Here is a 22,704-nt window from a genome sequence, read left to right as displayed (position 1 = left end):
AGGAAAGTCTACTGTTTTTGTTTCCATTGTTATAATTGTTGGGGTGGGGGCGCCAGCATCATTGACATTCCTCCAAGCAGTGATTGGTTGTTTTGACTAGTGAGTGGTGGATTCTTGCAAATCATTTTACGACCACTGGACCCAGAGACAGTAGATTGTGTCACAGCTTAGCTACTGTCAGATCATAATGACAATTTTAGCAAATATAACACAAAAATAATCATAGACTGCAGCTTTAAGGCAAGAACTGCTGTTATTCTGCACATTTTCCAGTGGGTGAGCGGTAGTGGATGCCTGTTTTGTGCGTTCATACACAAATGTGAGTGTCAAATCCGTCTTGGCTAACATTACGCCAGCAAATATTGTTGGTATAAATATTACCTGATTTATTATTAGTCCTAAAATTGTTCTTTTGTGTGCTTTACGTATGTAATGCATAATTTCCTAGTTTAGAACACGTGGACATGGTGGAATATATCTTTCTAACATAGCTTACTTGCATTGTGTTTTTATGTTATTCTTTTGGAATATGACTATAATATTGAGTGTTTTCGTGGCTTGGCGAACTGCCTGGTCCAGTCCTGCTCGGAGTCCTCCTCTGCTTCCAAACACAAGCTAAAATCCTTGTTCAAGATCCTTGTAAAGCAGGAGTTGGCCGGAATTAGTTGATCCAACCCAAGTCTTTACTTGGCAGTGGGAAGATAAATTTGTATCTTTACCAAGATGCATTGTCCCACCAAGTACAGACATAGGCGGAGTCAAAAGGCTCATATCTTTTTTCAATCAAAGTGGTGGACTAAGACTATTTAGATTTTGTTTTGTCAATTTTAAACATCTGAATTCTCATTCATCTGTATAAGACCTGGGCAGGAAAACAGACAACTGGCTTTTCATGCAAGATGATGGTACTGTTGGCACGCAGGTGGTCAAGTGGTTAAGAGCGCATGCTATGTACGCAGCGAACCCCAGTTTGAGTCCTGGCTGCCTGGCGGACCTTTCTGCATGTCACACCCCCTTCTCTCTCCTGTAATTTATTGTCTCTCTACTTTCAAATAAAGGCGTCTATGCCAGAGAAAATCTTTTAAAAAAGATGATGGTACTGTAAACAGCACCTTCTACAGGAATTAAAACTAATAACTGCATATAAATCTCATGAAGAAGCTCACACAGGACTCTTTTAGAAACAACAGTCTAAGCCAAAGTCCTTCTGTAAGTCATTTATTGTTGTAAATGCTGTTACAAACATTCTGGCTCTGGTACAGCATTGTAGCTCCAATAGCTAGAACATCACAGAAAAAGCTAGCAAATAAATAAACATTGCTGCTGTTGCTTTACAGAAATGGCATTTGTCTTATATGTTTTTTTGTCTTTAGACACATTGGAAGTTAACATTTCGGTTACATTCAAAATGAGTGCACTTGTAAATAATTGTTAGCCAACCATGCTGCCTGCCACCAGCTTCAAGTGCTTGTTTCCTTGGTTAGCTTCATTGTGTCACGCTAGCCTACAATCCCTTACAGACCAGGAAAGTGAAAATATCACACGCACCTTAAATGATCTTGTGCTCTAGCTGTATATATATATACATGAATGTCATGTGACACAATCAGTTTTCCTACATTCCACTTACCTTAAAAAACCTTTAACATTGCTTTCTATTGACTGAATCTTGCCTACAGGCCATCCTAAACACAAACAACAACCATTAGAAGTATATACCTTTACATAGTTTTTCTATATATATGTCATCTATATGTGTATTTTATATATCCAGCTGGTTTTTGTTTGAACATGGAGTACATTGGTTGAAATCACACACCACGCGCACACACACACACACACACACTAAAAGCAAGAACGGTACAGCGTAATCACATGGCTCCAAAGAAGCCTGTGTTAAAAGTCCAAAATGGCTGCTGCTGCAGCTATTCCTCATCATCAGTTTTTACATCATAAAAAGTCCAGTAGTAGAGGTAAGGCCAAGATGAGCTTCAATGATGAGGACAGATATTTTTTTGAGGAAGCAGTGGGTTTTGAAGTTGGTGAATAGAGGAGGCAACATGTTGCTGTTTAGCCTTGAACACAAGTTTGTATAACGAGAGTTGTCCCTACAATGTCCACCAGGAAAGACAGATATTAAATAGTTGGGATGGCAGACAGGCAGGTGATGAAAATGCTTTTTGTCGGAAAGATGCTCCACAAATTCACATCAAATGCAAGTACCTTCCAATCAGCTGTCATCTTCAATTACATCACAATCCATGTTGTCATATTGCAAGGAAACAGTAAGAGTTACATAGCTGGAGAACATCATGTGTAAAGCATAACCCTGACCCTAAACTCTATTCAGGGTTGTTGTTTAGTTTTACTGGAGAGGACATGTAGAGCTGTAGTCACAAATGAAACTAAGCAGTTCCAGTATTGAGTCCAAATCAAACACAACTATTTAAATTTATTTTGTTTATTTTTTTCATAATTTACTATTATCTTCTTGTTCACAGTGAGAGTCACTTGTTATAACTTCTAACTCTCAGTTTAGTCCTTTGGATTTAAAAAGGTTTGCTATGTGATAGGAACAGGAAACAACTGGTGGAAGTAAATTCTACTGAAAATAAAATCTAAGCATGCAGCTTACTGTCCAGCTGATTAAACCACCTGAAATATCAGCACAGACTCACTGACCTAATTGGCTGCACATTGCATCACCCTGCACAGATTGTCACTGACAAATTGTATATGTAAATTTGCCTAAATGTTACATTCATTAAAACTGTGATAACAACTCTGAGCAGAAACATATGATGTTATAAACCAAATATTTTTGCTGCATTACAAACCAAAATCTGATATCTGTCTCACATTTGTGCATAAACTGAATGAATACGTTCAGCTTGTGACTGAAACACAATGGAAATATTTGTAATTTTGATATTAGAGTTTTGTGGAGCATCTTGTTTTATATCTTGTATTTGATTACAGCTACATTACATCTTACAAACCACTCTCAAATTCAGACACCCTCTTCCTGTAAACCTAAACCAATTAAAGGTGCTTGTTTGTGTTTCAGTGATAAAATACTTTTTCCAGAGTGTAGATTTGATTCACAAAGAAAGCCTTAACATGTTTAACACATATCTTCACCAAAAGAAGAACCTTATTCTGCTTCTCTTGTTTAGTCTTATGTTCATCTTATATGATCTCAATGCTTTCACTTATGTTAACATAATTTGCATGTCTACTCAATCTACCTTCAGTTGAAAACAGTAAATAATTGGGAATTGAGGAATATATATAATATAATATATATATATATATATGTGTGTGTGTGTTTTGATGTTTTAGCCCCTTAAAATGTCTTTACATGACCACTGACCATTTCTCACAGCATACAGTAACATAGGTTTGACTCAGACTGGATCTTCCAGGTAGCCATTGATATCCATTCCAAGTTTCAAGTCTCAAAGTGCCAAATTCTACAGTACTGTATACTTATTTAGGAGTAAGTACAGTAATGCAAAGAATATCTGGTTTGTTGTAAGTAGGTTAAAACATACAGTAACACTGGTACAATAATTTAAGGGTACATTTTATACAGTCATCATAAGCACCATTCAAATGTGAAGAACACGCTACAGTGTTATTTTGTGTATAAATATGTAATATTATTATATTTCCCAAAAGCATTCAAATAAAATCCAACTAGAAGAATCATATTTCAAGTTTGTAAATTAAAAAATAATACACGCACACGCACACACACACACGCACACACACGCACAAACACAGATAAACAAACCAAAATAGACATTGCACTTTCAAAAACCTGTAATGCAGATGCAGAAAAAAGAAAACTGACTTCTGAAGGAAAACTAAACAGAGCCTGCAGTCAAGCTTTGGTAGACATCAAAGTCTGGTGTGAAGATTTGCTGAACTCTTGTCTGTTTCTCTCACTGAATGTCTTCAGTATGACGTTGTATGATGTGAAGCCTGATCAGTGGTATGTGCTCTCTCTGACTGACTACACTTCAGTCACAACCTAAAATCCTGATAATACATGTCATTCAATGTTTCTACTTCCCTTCCTTAATAAGACCTTACTCCTATTGATAATAACTGAACTATTACCATGTATTACAGTTATAAGAACATTAAAAATATCCAAAAATGTCATATTAAAATGATACTAAAATTCTGTCACCTATTCACAAATTTGGTTATTAAATGATGTCACATGTAAAAAGGAAGGTGTGTGTGTGGGAGACTGTAAATGTCTGTCTGGCAGAACTTTTTACCCCCAGAAACCTCCAGCCGCAGCACCTGGTGCTTAGATGTGTTTGTTTGCCATACATTCTTAATTAGGTGCCAGGGCAACAGCAGGCCTTTATACAAAAGCAGAGACATCCACTGTAAGACACCTCCACCAAAAAACTGTGAATCCCTGGAGGAAGTGGTTGTTGTGTGATTCAGTAGGCAGGGGAATGACTTACTCTTTTTTTCAATTTTAGGGGAGAGGGACTAAAATCATAGATTTATCTACGCATGTGACTCATGTACAATTCCTGTGTCTTGTTCAAACACTTGGGCATGGGGAGATGGTGGGTCATCAGGTTTACTGCAACAGGGTCAAATGTGACTCTTGGACGTGTCTTTTCAGTGTGATGGAGGTTACATGCTGACTGGAGCTACTGCTGGCAGACTCTTGTCTCTGTCTACAGAATAGAAAAGTTGAACTCATGGAATGAAAACACAATCAGCCGCAGTCGAGTTGGAAAGCTTTCCTCTACGAAAATGTGAAGTGCAAAATGGAGCTACAGTGCTGACTCCTCAACAATGCAGTAAACTTGTGGAATGTGATGAGAGGGCGTGTGTGTGCTCACACACTCATTTGTCAGCAGGATCCACATACTGTCTCTGTGGAGAGCTCTGTGTTGTGCAAAGAACAGCGGCCTATTATGAGTGGATTACAGCAGCAGGACAGAGGAAGGGTTAGCTGGGAGCCAGAGCTAGCGTGGTCCCATGGAATGTAGCTACATCATGAGTGTCAAATGTACATAAAACAAACAAGCAAAAAAGAAAACTGCTTTTCACACAGAAAGGATTTGGTGAAGGAATTATAACTAGACTCAGACAGTGTTCTGCCAGTGAAATAGCAGCGTGGCAGTAAGTACAGTCAGGCTGTGAAGGTCAGGGTTGGATGTGCTGACTACCTTCCGCTTCACAACCAGGGTTCAATTCCCAACTCCTGAAAATAAGTGTCCTATTGTGAGAAAGTTTATATCTTTTATTTAAAGACCGTGTAAAGTGAATTCAGACATTTTCTTCTAAACACATTAAATAGGTCATTAAATGTATTTCTAAATAACACAAACTGTGTTTCAAGATTTCTGTGTTCAGGATTTAGTGGGCGGGGCATAAACCCGCCCCTGCTGCTGTAGAGGTATAAATACATGCAGCACACACTACTACTATTACAGTCTACAGTTAGCCAGTTAGCTGAGTTAGCCGCCGAGCTAGCCGCCGAGCTAGAAGCCGAGTTAGTAGCAGAAAGCTCTCAGACATAGTGTCCATGTTTCTGGTAGAGGTGGTGACTTTGATTGACAGGTGACACTTGGTAGGGGGCGGGGTTTCAGCAGACTCTCAGCAGTTTTTTTTAATCATTCAAATTTGGCAGAGTGGTTAACAACACACTTTTCTGTGGTATGTCAAACTCAGAACACATAGGCTATTTATTCTTACTTTACACAGACTTTAACAATGACATAAACCTTCACCAAACTGTCTTAGTTATCTCAAGTACATTAGATACACTCATGAATCTAGTTACAGTGCCCAGCAGTGCTCCCATGTCTTTCAACTTAACTGTATGTTAAATGTGCCGAATTTCTAAACATCACCTGTGAGCCAGGAAGAAAGGTTTGGTATTCTGGAACCTAATAAATGCTACAAACACATCACGTGTAAACATCCTGGAACAAACATCCTGGAACATTATCTGAAGCTTTAGCCAAAGTCAGAAAACAGATTTTTTTTTTAGTGAAGACAGTGTTGAGAAGGTTATGGGATGAGCAAAGAGGGACAAGGTTGGGGAGTGACAGTAGCAGTTTAAAGGGTGTGTGAGGTGAGGGTCTTGTCTTCTTAAATGTAAACAGGCTGCTCCTGGGCGGTCAGCAGGCGGTACATGGCTGCAGGCATCGTCTTCATATGGATCTGAGACAGTCAGGAACAGAACAAAATATTCAGTTGATGGAATTATTGATGTGTAGTGAAAGCTGCACATTAGCAGAGCAGCAGCAGCTTCAGTCCATCTCTACACACAATGCATTCAGGCACCAGAGACCAATACACAATCATTGTAGTTATGCCTAAAACTAAAAAATACACTTCAAGTGGCATATATGTATAGCATGAATAAAACACAAGCCATTACACAGCCTGTGTAGACAGCTCTACTGATTAAAATAGAAGTGTAACTGTTCCGTCATTACATAGCTAAACCCTCTATATCAATTGTATCATATTGCTATCCATTTCCTTGCTATCCATGTAACTTTCTCCATATGGTTATGTGATGAGGTCACAGTAAGTGGATAGCAGCGGTAGCATATGGAACAGATTGTTAGTAGGATCACATGTAGCCGGTAGCTGTAGTAGTGGAGTTGCACACTGCTGCTCTCCATTCACTTTCTTCTTCTTCTTCTTTTGGCTGCTCCAATTAGGGGTCGCTGCAGTGGATCATCTGTTTCTATCTATTCCTGTCCTCTGCATCTTCCTCTGTCACATCATTCACCTGCATGTCTTCCCTCACCATATCCATAAACTTCTTCTTCTTTCTTTCTCTTTTGCTCTTGCCTGGCAGCTCTGTCTTCAGCAGTCTTCTCCCAATATAACCAGCATCTCTCCTCTACACATGTCCAAACTATGTCAATCTTGCTCCTATTGCTTCTCCAAACCATCCAACCAGAGCTGTTTCTCTAATATACTCATTCCTAACGTTGTCCGTCCTTCTCACTCCCAACAAAAATCTTAGCATCTTAGTCACGAGTGACATCATGCACTGCGGGTCTGAACATTCTGCACAATACACACGTCTTACAAGTTTAAAAGATTCTTAAAAGTTTATAAAAATGTGATTGTGTAAAAAGTATGAAAGATATAAAAATGTTAAATCAATATGAGAAAGTCCTAAGTCTTGTGACTTAAAACTTGACTAAAGTTTCTATATGAATGTATGAATGATGTGGAAGATGTTGAAGATGAATGGATATGAATGTTTTTTTTCTTCTATTATAACTAACGGTGAATATTTAAAAAAAAAATTGAATGGTATTTGAAAGTTGAATGATAACTTGAATGTATGAAAAATGTGAAGCATGTCAAAGGTTGAATGATGTTTGTGGCATAAAGTACGGACAAGTACAGAATAGTTGAAAATGCATTTCAATGAATGAAAGTAATGTTGTGTGACTCCTGTCTGTTGTGCATTTAGTGCAGCGGCACTAGGCCCGCACAATGCTGCTCTTTTTTCACAATCAAATATTAATTTTCAGAATATAATGTCTGGGTTTTTTTAACAACTCAATTTCATAATCCATACTACTGGAGTCCCACAATAAACATATAGAACTGGAAATGAACATACTGTAGTAGATCCCTTTTAATACAGTGCAATTAAACATGTATGGAAGACATATCTTTAACAAACTGCATTACTATCTGGCCAGTAGTTGTCCAGATACACATTTTGAGAGTTGAATGCAACAACAGCTTGATGCACACATAATAAATCAGCCTATTCTACTAAATTTAAATTGAGTGGTCAGAAAATCTACTGCTCAGGTTTATCAACCCAGCTGGCTTCTTACAGTATCATTTATATCACAGACTAATCAGATATTAAGCTGTAGAGTTACAATGGAGTTGTAACTCTACATTACTGTTGTTTAGAAAAAAGGTGAAAAAAGTAATATTTTAGAATTTATAAACCATATATCATTATAATATATTTATGTACTATATCAAATTCACTCTTTTTGACATAGAAACGCACTCTTCCTGCATAAAGTGTTGGACTGCTCATTAGGCAGAGAAAAGTTTGGCAATTTTTTGGCTATGGTAACTGGCCTTGCTTCATTGTGTCATTTCAGATGTATGAACACGTATTACCAAAGTGACATTTGAATTCTGCTGACCTGAGGCCCCTCCACTGGGAAGTCAGGACGTTGTTTGAAAGCTTGCACTAAATGTTGAGCTGCTTACACTGGCATGCACCTTTGGGTGTCATATAACTGTGGTTGCTGTTTATAACCAAGCAGAGGACGGTTAGAAGTCTTTGCTCCACAGCCAGTTGGGAGACATCTGATGTTTGCTCAGCAACTCAACTGTGTCATTCACTGTTAATACTGCTCATAATCACATGACCATATGGTGCAAAAATTCATATAACAGAATTGTGCATGCGTCGGTGCCTATGTGTACCCGCCTTTGTGTTCCAAGCCAGGAACAACCAAAACTTTTTACCTTGTTTTTTCCAGTTTAAGGCTATATCTTTTCGACATTGTAGTTTTAAAACCTTATCTTTCTGGATAAGGATTTCCTTGCATTGGATGCAGATCTGCTGAATCTGCCTAAACAACATAGGACAGTCACATACCGCTGTACTCCACCCACAATTGCCGGTATTTTATTTACTTCCACACTAAGCATCTGTGATTAAAGATGACTTCATCGTCTCTTTAACTGATCTACAGTTCATAACTGACAGACTTTTTGGACTGGTCTAAGACAAGACGGTCTACACCCATCTGTCTGACAACAGTCTGGTTTCCGTACCCTCCACAGCACAGAGACAGCCCTAGTGAAAATCACCAATGACCTCCTGATGGCATCTGACTCTGGACTTCTCTCCATGGTTCTCCTCGACCTGAGCGCAGCTTTCAACACTGTTTCTCATGACATCCTCCTGGACAGATTAGCCTCCATTGGAATCACTGACATCCCTCTGGCTTGGTTCACATCATATCTCGCTCGCACACAGTGAGAGCTGGCATCTCTCCAGTCTCTAGTGGTGTTGATCACATCCTGTCTGGACTACTGGAACTCTCTCCTCTTTGGTCTTCTGCGGGAATCTCTTAATAAACTCCAACTGGTACAGAACGCAGCCGCTCGTATCATAATCAGAACTCCCTCTATTGAACACATCACTCCTGCCCTGCAGCAACTTCACTGGCTCCCTATCAAATCCCGCATTGACTTTAAGATTCTACTCCTCACATTCAAGATCCTTCACAACCTGGCACCATCATATCTCTCTGAACTTATTCACATCTACACACCTTCCCGAACTCTCCGATCCTCCTCTGCCAACCAACTTCTTCAGCCGATCTGCCCCCCGCCTATGGAACTCTCTCCCACCAGACATTCGCACTTCGGACGTCCGAATCAATGTTAGCTCATATAGATTGTTTGCTGTGCTGTTATTGTTATTTTATGTGTGCCTTGTAAGGTATCCTTGAGTGCTTTGAAAGGCGTCTTTAAATAAAACGCATTATTATTATTATTGTTATAACTGGATTAGGGTTACCCTTACCCTAACCCTGTCCTTAGACATTTTGTGTTATCTCTGTGTCAGATGTGGAGTCTCACCTCTCCCACAGCATTGGACAGGATGTGGACAATTTTTTCATGGGGTGTAGCAACCACGCTCTGGCTGTTGATCTCTATGATGCGGTGACCCACTCTGACCCCGCCCCTTTCAGCAATACCACCACGCATAAGGCTACAGATCTGTAGAAAGGACAGATAATTGTATATGCAACTGATTGTTGATCAAACTACTTAATATGCACTACAGGTATCATTTAACAAAACCAAGTCACATTGTTACCCACAATGCCATTCTGAACGCTGAAGCCCAGCTGGTAGCGGAGGTCTGGGCGTCTGATGAGTACGGTGGTCACTGGAGGACATCTGACTATGTTCAGCTTGATGCGTGACTGGTTCTTAAGACCCTACATAAGGAAAAGAAATGACACCAGTAAAATGTCAAATGGTGTGATTTTGGTACATTTCTGTGGTGTTGATACCACACTGGCTTCCTACCTGCAATCACAGCATCTTTTCAAAAAATCTGGATCTGATGCCCCTTTGTTCCATTTAAAATTCTAAAATTCTGGATAAGTAGTTTCCAAAGCCACTCCTGGAGTCTGTATAGTAACTGTATTTATGAGAAATGTGAATCTCATTCCCCTCCCTGAGCTACTACCTTACCGTGGTGGAGGGGTTTGCGTGTCCCAATGACCCCAGGAGCTAAGTTGTCGGGGGCTTTATGCCCCTGGTAGGGTCTCCCATGGCAAACAGGTCCGGGGGGAGGGGCCAGACAAAAGGTAGCTCAGAAAACCCCGATGACGAGCAAGATATTTGGATTTTCGTGTCCCTTGCCCGGACGCGGGTCACCGGGGCCCCCCCCTGGAGCCAGGCCTGGGGGTGGGGCTCGGAGGCGAGCGCTTGGTGGCCGGGCCTTCCCCCATGGGGCCCGGCCGGGCATAGCCCGAAAAAGGGACATGGGACCCCGCTCCCACAGACCCACCACCAGTGAGAGGGGCCAAAGGGGTCGGGTGCAATGTGAGCTGGGCAGCGGCCGAAGGCGGGGACCTTGGCGGTCCGATCCTCAGCTGCAGAAGCTAGCTCTAGGGACGTGGAACGTCACCTCTCTGGTGGGGAAGGAGCCTGAGCTGGTGCGTGAGGTTGAGAAGTTCCGGCTAGATATAGTCGGCCTCACCTCGACGCACAGCAAGGGCTCTGGAACCAGTCTCCTTGAGAGGGGTTGGACTCTCGTCCACTCTGGAGTTGCCACTGGTGTCAGGCGCCGGGCAGGGGTGGCAATACTTATTGCCCCCCGGCTTGGTGCCTGTATGTTGGAGTTTACCCCGGTAGACGAGAGGGTGGCCTCCCTCCGCCTTCGGGTGGGGGGACGGATCCTGACTGTTGTTTGTGCCTATGGTCCAAACAGCACTTCAGAGTATCCAGCCTTTTTGGACTCCTTGGAGGGGGTGCTGGAAAACACTCCCCCTGGGGATTCCCTCGTTCTGCTGGGGGACTTCAACGCCCATGTTGGTAGCGACAGTGAGACCTGGAAGGGTGTGATTGGGAGGAACGGCCCCCATGATCTGAACCCGAGTGGTGTTCTGTTATTGGACTTCTGTGCTCGTCACGGATTGTCCATAACGAACACCATGTTCAAGCATAAGGGTGTCCATATGTGCACTTGGCACCAGGACACCCTAGGCCGCAGTTCGATGATTGACTTTGTAGTCGTGTCGTCGGACTTGCGGCCGCATGTCTTGGACACTCGGGTGAAGAGAGGGGCGGAGCTGTCAACTGATCACCACCTGGTGGTGAGTTGGCTCCGATGGTGGGGGAGGATGCCGGGCAGACCTGGCAGGCCCAAACGTATTGTGAGGGTCTGCTGGGAACGTCTGGCAAAGTCTCCTGTCAGAGAGAGTTTCAACTCACACCTCCGGGAGAGCTTCGACCATGTACCGGGGGAGGCGGGGGACATTGAGTCCGAGTGGGCCATGTTCCGTGCCTCCATTGTCAAGGCGGCTGACCGGAGCTGTGGCCGCAAGGTGGTCGGTGCCTGTCGGGGCGGCAATCCCCGAACCCGCTGGTGGACACCGGCGGTGAGGGATGCCGTCAAGCTGAAGAAGGAGTCCTATAGGGCCTTTTTGGCTTGTAGGACTCCGGAGGCAGCAGACAGGTACCGGCAGACCAAGCGGAGCGCAGCTAGGGCGGTCGCTGAGGCAAAAACCCGGACATGGGAGGAGTTCGGTGAGGCCATGGAAAAAGACTTCCGGACGGCTTCGAAGAGATTCTGGACCACCATCCGGCGTCTCAGGAGGGGGAAGCACGGACGGTGCGCTGCTGACCTCGACTCGGGACGTTGTGGATCGGTGGAAGGAATACTTCGAAGACCTCCTCAATCCCACCAACACGCCTTCTGGTAAGGAAGCAGGGCCTGGGGGCTTGGGTGTGGGCTCTCCTATCTCTGGGGTGGAGGTCGCCGAGGTGGTTAAAAAGCTCCTCGGTGGCAGGGCCCCGGGGTAGATGAGATCCGCCCCGAGTTCCTCAAGGCCCTGGATGCTGTGGGGCTGTCATGGTTGACACGACTCTGCAGCATCGCGTGGACATCGGGGGCAGTGCCTCTGGATTGGCAGACTGGGGTGGTGGTCCCTCTTTTTAAGAAGGGGGACCGGAGGGTGTGTTCCAATTACAGGGGAATCACACTCCTCAGCCTCCCTGGTAAGGTCTATTCGGGGGTGCTGGAGAGGAGGGTCCGTCGGATAGTCGAATCTCGGATTCAGGAGGAGCAGTGTGGTTTTCGTCCGGGCCGTGGAACAGTGGACCAGCTCTACACCCTCTGCAGGATCTTTGAGGGTGCATGGGAGTTTGCCCAACCAGTCCACATGTGTTTTGTGGACTTGGAGAAGGCATTCGACCGTGTCCCTCGGGGGATCCTGTGGGGGGTTCTCCGGGAGTATGGGGTATCGGACTCCCTGATAAGGGCCGTCCGTTCCCTGTATGACCGGTGTCAGAGCTTGGTCCGCATTTCCGGCAATAAGTCGGACTTGTTTCCAGTGAGAGTTGGACTCCGCCAGGGCTGCCCTTTGTCACCGATCCTGTTCATAATTTTTATGGACAGGATTTCTAGGCGCAGCCAGGGTGTAGAGGGGGTCCGGTTTGGTGACCTCAGGATTGGGTCACTGCTTTTTGCAGATGATGTGGTCCTGTTGGCTTCATCAGACCGTGACCTCCAACTCTCACTGGATCGGTTCGCAGCCGAGTGTGAAGCGGCCGGGATGAAAATCAGCACCTCCAAATCCGAGGCCATGGTCCTCAACCGGAAAAGGGTGGAGTGCACTCTTCGGGTCGGGGATGAGATTCTGCCTCAAGTGGAGGAGTTCAAGTACCTCGGGGTCTTGTTCACGAGTGAGGGAAGGATGGAACGGGAGATCGACAGGCGGATCGGTGCGGCGTCTGCAGTAATGCGGACTCTGCACAGATCCGTCGTGGTGAAGAGAGAGCTGAGCCGAAAGGCGAAGCTCTCGATTTACCAGTCGATCTTCGTTCCTACCCTCACCTATGGTCATGAGCTTTGGGTAGTGACCGAAAGAACAAGATCGCGGGTACAAGCGGCCGGAATGAGCTTCCTCCTTAGGGTGGCTGGGCTCTCCCTTAGAGATAGGTTGAGAAGCTCAGTTATCCGGAGGGAGCTCGGAGTAGACCCGCTGCTCCTCCACGTCGAGAGGATCAGGATGCCTCCCTGGTGAGGTGTTCAGGGCACGTCCCACCGGTAGGAGACCCCGGGGAAGACCCAGGACACGCTGGAGAGACTATGTCTCTCGGCTGGCCTGGGAACGCCTCGGGGTCCCCCTGGAAGAGCTGGACGAAGTGGCTGGGGAGAGGGAAGTCTGGGCTTCCCTGCTTAGGCTGCTGCCCCCGCGACCCGACCCCGGATAAGCGGCAAGAAGATGGATGGATGGATGGTGAATCTCATTCCTGTCATTGAGTATATCAAGTTTAACTTGATTTAACAGCAGCACTTGACATAATTTAATGTCAATTTCTTATTGACAGAATGTCTGGCTTTGCCAGTTGAAACAGCGTCACTCTTCATATACAGTCAACAGTATGAGGCCATGGAAACAAGCACCAAAAAACTATTAGCTATGGTGTAGTTATGGAGCAGCTACAGGTTATCTGTAGGTAACTGACCAGTAGTAAGAGTAACCTGTCTGTATTTCATTGACTCACTGTGCTCTTTAGCAGTAAACTTACCCTCGAGCCTCACACTCTACTCTTTGGGCCACACCCTTCATTTACTGTACTTACAACAGAAAGGCTATGGTGTTATATTTGTGCTACAATAGTGACACTTATCTGCTCACTCACACACAGCTCGCTCACAGCGTCTCTGTTAGCTCAAAGTCTTGTACGCTCTCAACTCTGCCTGAATGTTCGCTGGCGTTGGCACAGTGTATGTAAATGAACCACAAAACCAGCCAACGGAAGGAGGCAACTCTGATAGTGTTTGCCACCTCTCTGCCCTGGTAAAAACCATAAACCCATCCTGGTGCCTGCTGGTCCAATACCTGCCTAGTGACTACCTATAGAAATAGATTCATCTCTGTGACCCAGCTGCCCAGTACCCTAAAAAAAAAAACTAACCAAAATGATACTAATATTATAATAAAACTAATTCAGCTATAGTCTTCAAAAACAAACAACAAAATAAATTAACATGAATTATTAAATCTAACAAGAAAAATAAATATCTCCAACAAAGAGAACTTGGAAGAAAATGACTAATAATAATAATACAAACAGCATTATAATACACTAAACTAAATAGTAGAGACTGTTGAATGTTTCATCAGCTACTAAATCTAAGTGTTTATGTTGTCGTTTTCTCTCATGTTCTTTAAAAATCCTTCTTTCTTGATCAGTCGTTTATAAAAATCCCTCACTTGCCTCTTTAGCAGCCTGATTGGATGCAAAACAGACCTGCTTAGTGGTTCATTTACATACACTGTGCTAACTGAGCGAGTATTCAGGAAGAGTTGAGAGTGCACGAGGCGTTGAGTGAGCAGAGAGTGAGTGAGTGTGTTTGTTTGCTCAGATTAATATTTTCTGTTCAAAATATAAAGTTTGTAAGTTTCGCTATTGTAGCACAAAAATAACATCATAATAGCCTCAGTGAAAATTGCAGCTTATAAGTTAAGCATTTACATAAAATTTCTATTCTACATAAAATCTTTCTATTTTACATATCTTCTTTTCCACATTCCCCTCTTTTTTTTATCATTTAATTATGGCCTGATTATCCTGTACCACTGCACTTTTCACCTGTACTAAATTAATTATTGACAATTTTAATTCTAAATCAATTATCGTTTGTTGTCTTCAACTTTTCCCCAAATTATAGAGTTATTTTGCTATAATAATAATATACTTTGTAATATACTTTGTAACTTTTTCCAGAAAAGTGCTCTGCATTGTAAAAAATACATAAAACACATGAATAAATACAGCCGACAGCAATGTGGTGGGCAGGAAGTTTTCCCATTTTCCACCTGTGCACCCCATCATCCATATCTTCATTCATAATATCTGTTACCAAGAAAAATGATACCATGCACATACCTTGATGATACTCTGGCAGGTGGACAGTGGCAGTCCCACCAGACTGGTTCCATTAATGGACATGATCTGATCTCCTATGTTCAGCCTGCCAGACCTCTCAGCTGGCCCAGCATGCATCATGTTGGCAATGATGACAGTAGGCAGGATGGAGCCCCACCCACTCTCCACAATGACCACACCCAGAATCTCCCCCTTAGCTTTCTCTATGAACACCTGAAGAGAAACAACCATTGTAGTTGATTTTCACCTCATCGCAAGTTTCAACACTGTGATGCAAAAAACATATTATATAATATAAAATAGTGTAGCAGTCCTGTGTCTAACTAAAGTTTTGAGCAGCTTAAGAAACCGTGTGAAGCCACAGTGAAGCAAATAATTAATGATGCTCTTATTTAATCAACACATAACATTTTTTATTCAAGATAAAAACTGTATCAAAAAAAGCCTGAATGATACTCAGTTCTTACATCTTTGCAGTTCTCAGACTTGGAAAAGTGGATGAGGTCGTCATTGTACATGTCCTGAGTGTTGAGCAGGTCACTGTACTCCTTCTGGCTCAGGTCCTCAGGGTTAATGCCATTGGCCCGCAAAAATTCCTGGTAAGCCACACTGAAGGCCTGCCCGATGGATTGGGCAATCAGCTGGGCCTAAAGGTTTTTGTGAATCACAAGCAAAGATGGGTGATGTAACAGTGTTAAAAGAATCAACATATTTATCTAGAACATCTTATGGTCAGCTTAATGCTCTACAGATGACAATGACCATTAGTCAGCCCCCCACTTTGGTGCAGACTGAAACCTCAATAAATATTGGATGGCTTATCAAAAAATTCTGTACAGACATCCATGGTCTCTTAAAGATAAACCCTTATTTGATATTCATCTTATGAGTTTTCCTTGGGATTCATCATCAGGTCCAGCACGAACTATACAAACTGACATTCCCATCAGCCTCAGCTGTACTTTAGGGGCAGCTATGCTAATTAGTTGTTAGCATGTTAACATGCTAAATGAAGATGGTACCTTGGTAAACATTATACCTGAGCATGTTGTAATACGAAAATACAATATCAGACATGGATTTCTATAATAATGCCTAGATATGCAAAGAAACTGAAAGGGTTTCCTTCCTGACAAGTTCAAATCATTTAATATCATAGAAACTTGTTGGACTCACATCCTCAGATTCAAACACGTGACATATCATCTTGTACTGGCGCTTGTTGTCTTGACCCGGGTCTGAGGCCTCCACATTCTCCTGAGAGTCGGGTCGAGGCATCCGGCGCCTGGCCATCAGAACCACGATGTTACCAATGTCTGCAATGTAGGAGATGGTCCGCAGAGGGTGGTCCATCATGGTCTCCTGGAAGTCACAGAACCATAACTGTCACACTTAGATACAGTTCATAAATTACTATATAGGTCTATGTTGGAAGTGACATTAGATTTGTTGGTCAAAGTTGAGTTCTTATTGTGTGTTGTCACACACAGTCTTGTCATGATTGCAGCTTGACTGACCAATCTGCTTCCTTGGCAGTGAGCCATTCGATCAATTTACCACATCAATATTTCTTTCTTATATGACCCCCAGGGGCCTCCGTACAAATCAGAAACAGAGGGAGATACCATGTCTGACTATATGGTGCAAAGTTTGAAGCTATGTTACAGTTTTTACCAAGGCACTGCATCTTCTTCTGACCTCAACATAAACTATACCCAAACTTTCTTGAGTGTTGACATGTTTAGTTTGTGCTGTGAAAAAGTGGATGTTCTTAAGAGGGATATTCTGTTGTTGGCCAGGAATGATTCAGTTCCTATCTGCCCTTGCGATGCATATGCGTTGGTAAAAAGCAAATGCAGTTGAAACAGTCATAACTGTATTAGCTACTGTTAGCAGATTCAGGGCTATGCATAGCATAAATTAGGAAATTAGGAAATCAGGTTAAGTTGAATTCAAGCATGTTAATACATCTGCGTTGAACAACTTGGTACATTTTATGCTTCAGGTTACCTCATGTATACTCTTCTATAATTATGTAACTCTTTTATAATCATTTACAATGCATTCCTTAATATATATTAATATATATTTCTATAATCATGTTAATTCAGGATGAATGATTTTGTGTAATTCTTTGTATAAATGATGTATTTATGTAATTGTTGTAATAATTGTTTGATTTAATGTGGACCCCAGGAAGAATAGTCTTCATCTCTATGAAGACTAATGGGAATCCAAAGGATACAATAAACAATAAACAATACAATAGCACTTGAATTACTGATTCAGTTATGGATGACATTTATATCAAGAGCTTCTTATCTTGGCTATGAAAGCTATTTCACAATATTAACATGAATTTTACTCAAACTGATGTTGCAAATGGTCTTTTCAGATATTTCATAGGTTGGTTGGTGTAATCTGCTTTATTACATGACCAGAAAGTATTGACTTCCTAAACACCTGGCAGCAGAGCCATACCAAGAAAACTGACAAAGATTTGACCTGAAACTGGGGAGTACACTTTTTTAGTAGATAAGCTGGTTAGCAGGACAGGCTAACACTGTACTTGTGTATGGTACCTTCAGTCAGACTGAGTACCTGGGAGTCCGCGTTGAGCACTTTAATTCTCTGGGTGGAGATGAAGAGATCCACCTCTGTCATGGGCTGAGGCTCACCCTCAGGGGCCTAAACACATTCATAAAACATACAGACTTAAAAAAGCCAAAACTTTGGTGAGCAGATGTTGAGAATAACCAGACACAGCTTAGAGGTCAGTACTTTGGACATCTCATTGTGACCAGAGCACAAAGCGAAAGAAAACACTGATGAAACAGCTACAACCTTTTAAACCATTACTTGTAGATGTTTTAAAATCACGCACCAGTGTGCATGAAGAACCCATTTTTTTTACTGAGTGTACTATCCTGGTCTGAAGCAATCAATGGCTCCATCAAGATGTTTCTCTCTCTGTGCCTTTGGTTTATACAATGAGCAGGTACCCAGAGGTATGCAAATGATATGACAGAGGAATGTGTTCTCATCATGTTGGAGCAACATTCTGTAGTGTGAGGGAGAGCATGTGGGATTCCTGCTTGGTGTCACAAACAGTCAAAGGTGCCAAACCATAATCATAACTACCAGTTATATTTACAATAGTGAAATCAATTTATCAAGGGCAAATCTTTGAACTTCATGATTCATTTGAAATCAACAAACCTACATTCTGAACACAGCATTGGCCCTTGTGTGGCTAGAAGATACTGTATGAAGTATTAAAGTGATACTCCACTCAGGATCTGTCTTTAGACCATAACGTAAAAGGTAAAACTTTGTATTTTCATCCTTTATGGAGAATACAGGCTGTGGTTAACTTGAATATACATCAGTTACAATGGTTTCCAATAGCAACGAGACTTCAAAAAAGTATTAAAACACACAGATAACTGTTTCAAACCACTACCAGCATGCATGTCCATGTGGGCCCCATAAGGGTTACATTTGGGCTGCAAATATAGGTCCCAAGTGGGTTTGTCTGCAGTTTCCATGGTGACCCCAGCTGTGTTTGCCCACATGGGTTTCAAGTGGGGTCTGACTGTGTTTCAGGTGTTTGCCCATATGGGGTCTAAGTTGTATCAGAATAGACCTTAAATGGGACCCATACAATTTGCCCTGTTTATGCCCATGCCCACTCAGTACCCACATAGCCCACATTTAACCCGTATGGGGCCCACATGGACATACTGGCTGGGCTGCTGCAGCATTATTTATTGTCCACCTTTAAACTGTCCATTTCTAAGCCAAGTACACTCCAGCTCTCAGGCAGGATCCTGTGAAGCTCATAAGCATGTGCATCAATATGACCTTAACAGGGAGGCCATATTCTTCTCTCCCATTGGTCAGAACTCCTACTCAGATAATCAATTTAGTTTAGGATGTGATGCCAATGAATGAGGACAGAGAGATTATCCTAAACTAACACTTTTTGATTTGACTTGTCAGAATTGGAAACCAATGTATAATAACTGCAAATCCAGTCTACTTAAACATTTGAAGTCTGTATGATGTGATGTATGATATGTTTCATACAGAAAAGTTTGTGGAGTAGTGGAATATCACTTTTTCAGGATAATGGTTAGTTCGCTGTCACATTAGTTAGGTCACTGATTCTCAATCTTGTTCCCAGGACACATTGTGTGAGCTTAAATATCTGCTATGGACCACACCAGTATGTTGCATATTTTAGTCCATTTGCTGATTGCCGCAAAACAATTTGTGTTCTCCTCAGTAACTGACAACAATCTGAAACTTTAGTTCATGCTGATATGCTGACTTGACAGTAAGTTGAGAGCACTAATAAATTCCTATTCAGAGGTAGTTTTTAGAGGTAGGGGAGAACAGGGTTGGTAGTCACACTTGTTACTTTCCTTTGAATTCCTCATGAACAGATACTGAACAGATTCCCCTTTAATTTGTAATGAAAGCCTAAATTGTCAGTTAGGAATAGAGTGGTCTTACTCTCCTTCAGCCAATTCTGGGACGTCAAATATGTCTTGTGCAATTGTGAAAAGCGTCCCCATCATGGGGTTGGTAGTCTCACACTATGGGGTTGGTTGTCCCAGTGTTATTGTAATGGAGAAAAAATTTAAAAATGTAGACAGTCTTAAAAAAATATTTAAAATGTTTAGTTTCATTGAAATAAAACAACCTAACACATCTACTGCACCGAGAGAACATAAGCAGGAAAAATATTTTCTATAAGTGAATTTTTTGTCCTCATGTGACAGTGTTGTGCATTTTCACCTCCCTGACTGCTCTGAGCTTCACATCTGGAGGAGTCTGACCCATGTTTGTCTTCCTGGTCATTTTGCTCTCTTAAAAGAAAGACAGAACTAGATATATCACACTATATATGTATATGCCAACATGTGAGAACCAACCCCAAAGAAAATGTGACAAACATCCCCAACTGGGATTCTTTGCTACCAGCAAAGCTAACAACATGTTTTGGCTAAGAAAAAAACCTTCCTATCACTCTCTCTTCATACTTTTTAATGGTAATGAATGTTTTATTATAATCTCTTTGTGTAAAAGCCCAGAAGAGAAACAATGAAGAGTTGGATATTTACATTTCCACATGAAAAACACTAAACATCCTCTCATCAATGTCAAACAGTTTACTCCAGAAAATGATCTCTGAAGTAACATCTCACCTAAACTCTGAAACTTTCAGTGCCAAAACTGTTTAACAGCGCCCTCTAGGGACAGAGATCTGATGAATGTCACAACCAACCCTTTTCTCCCCTATATGTTCTACCTATACTGTACCAAAATCAATGGCAGGAAGGTAAGTAAAAATACAATTATAAATCTAAACACCTATCCTAGCTTAGAAACAACATGTTATATTCTTTATATATATATGATTAATAAGTCAGCTGCCGCTTCTTCTTGAGCATCACAAAAGGAAGGTGACATTCATGCACACATAATGAGTCCCAGAACCAAAATCTAAATCACAATTTCAAACATGACCAAACTGGAAAGGTTAGAGCACTGTAGGTTTTTAGAGGAAGCAGGTGATGCAAGAAAACATATGTTTCACAAGGTTTAAATGCAAAGGAATATATAAGAAAAGGAACATCCAAACATTCTTAGAATCACACTTTTTGCTGTCTTACCCCGAGTGAAATGACAAGATCCATTTCATCTCTGTGTCAGCACAGAAACTGATTCAAAACATGTTCTCAGTTTAGCACATAGACAGAAAGCATGGCACTTTTCAGAGTTTTTTATATTATTTAGTTCCACCCAGCACCCATCTGTAGACTCTGAGTCTATGTTACCATAAAGGGAACGTTAGTATTGTCGCTCCCTGCTGTGCTTCCTTGAGGGGACAGACGAGAACTAAATATCAACACTGCCGCTGCTGTTTAATAGGAATCATATCCACAGTTATTTCAGTAATGTTAAGCAAAGCCAGGGCTGAAATGTGTCTGTTTTTTGCTGTTATGCATCATTAAAACTGTGATTGCTGACAACTTCATTTGTTACTTTTGTGATTATTTTGGGTTAGCACCCATAACGCTCTAAAGACTGTGAGTTGAGCACACCACTTCTTTCATTTAAGTGGAATGCAGACTTATCATTACAGGTGGTTTGTGGACCTTCATGGCCACCAATGTTATATCCTAATGACTTTGTTGATCCTGACTTTGACATTTCTGGTTTTGAGAAAATTTGGTACAATTATCACAGAAGCAGAGTTCATGGCAGAACTGTTGTGTTGGATGCATTAGATTGCACAGGTGTTGCTACAGTAATAAAGTGTCTGACTCCTAATTTAGCAGCATAATGTGGTCAAATTGTAATTTTTCATGGTCAAATACCTGCAAAACTAATGACATTTTAATCAACATCAGCTGTACTTTTAGCTTAGTGTTAATTGTCAAACTAAGATGATCAGCATATAAAAACGTAAAAATATAACTCATCAGCATTTGAGAGCATGTTAGCATGCAGATGTTAGCATGCTGCTGTGCCTAAGAACAGCCTCACAGAGCTGCTAGTATGGCTGCAGACTCTTTGTCACAAACCAGATCTCTGGACACACACACAGATAATTTAATATTACATCTTGACCTCTGATTCTGGGTAAGACAGCACATCAGAGCATACTGTAGGACTGTCTCTTCATTTAATATTACAGTGCAGTATGTACAGTCATACAGTATGACTGCAAATAGAGAGCAGCACCAGAGTGAGAAAACACACCGAATACAACCACAAACCCAGTAAGACCCTTGTGTGATTAGAGAGATTACAGCTGTTTCCTGTATCCAGCAAACAAGATGTGTCCCATGACAAGCAGCTTACACTACATCCAAAAGCTTGTGATGCTAAACAATACTATTGGAACAAACTATAGACATGTCCAAATTGAGAAGGTAACAACATGCCTGATATGGAATGGACAAATGGCGAGGGGACTGGAGACCCAAGAAGGAGATTGAAACAATGCACATCGGCTCCAACAATACAAAGCTGTTTGCTGGATTCAGGAAAACAAATCATCAGTGTCAGAAGACTGAAGAGGACAAAGCAGTGATCTCTACAGACAAACACAGAAACAGACAGAGAGCCAAGCATAGGGAAAATAGATGCTGTTCTCAGCAGTGTGGAGGATGAGACGGATATGTAGGTACTGCACCTTCTTCTTGTTCTGGGCTAATTTCTGGGCCGTCTGCCAGTCATGGAATAAAGCAGACAGGAGAGTAATGGGTTAGAGTAGCGCACAGGAAAGACTTACTGGATCACAAGTAGGAAGCAGGGACTGGGGTTGAGTGTGTCACTGCTGGAGTTCATGTGCAGGAGATTGTTTGTGAGGTTGGGTTTTATGGTCAAGAAGCACAATGTCACATTTCCAACAGTCATTGTTCTAAAGCTGAAAGTCAGGATAGGAAGCATCATCAGTAACTCTGAGGATGTTTTTTTTAGTCTGGGTTT

The 22,704-nt window shown here is 42.0% G+C and overlaps 1 protein-coding gene across 1 annotated transcript in view; it reads right to left on the bottom strand.

The window, feature by feature from the left end:
- Positions 1-6,118: 6,118 nt before the first annotated feature.
- The window catches only part of apba1a (amyloid beta (A4) precursor protein-binding, family A, member 1a), a 37,382-nt gene continuing 20,796 nt past the window's right edge, over positions 6,119-22,704 (bottom strand). Inside the window, exons 6-13 of the mRNA XM_053325945.1 lie at positions 22,409-22,441; positions 17,800-17,886; positions 16,375-16,560; positions 15,666-15,845; positions 15,199-15,411; positions 9,888-10,007; positions 9,643-9,783; positions 6,119-6,207 (exon numbers count right to left, since the gene is read on the bottom strand). Coding sequence (XP_053181920.1) covers positions 6,136-6,207; positions 9,643-9,783; positions 9,888-10,007; positions 15,199-15,411; positions 15,666-15,845; positions 16,375-16,560; positions 17,800-17,886; positions 22,409-22,441 — 1,032 coding nt within the window. The 3' untranslated portion in view covers positions 6,119-6,135. The remainder of the gene's footprint in view (positions 6,208-9,642; positions 9,784-9,887; positions 10,008-15,198; positions 15,412-15,665; positions 15,846-16,374; positions 16,561-17,799; positions 17,887-22,408; positions 22,442-22,704) is intronic.

This window comes from Scomber japonicus, chromosome 9 (genome assembly GCF_027409825.1).
Source record: "Scomber japonicus isolate fScoJap1 chromosome 9, fScoJap1.pri, whole genome shotgun sequence".
NCBI lineage: Eukaryota > Metazoa > Chordata > Actinopteri > Scombriformes > Scombridae > Scomber > Scomber japonicus.
Note: the sequence above shows the minus strand (reverse complement) of the source record. Positions and strands in the feature narration are given on the sequence as shown.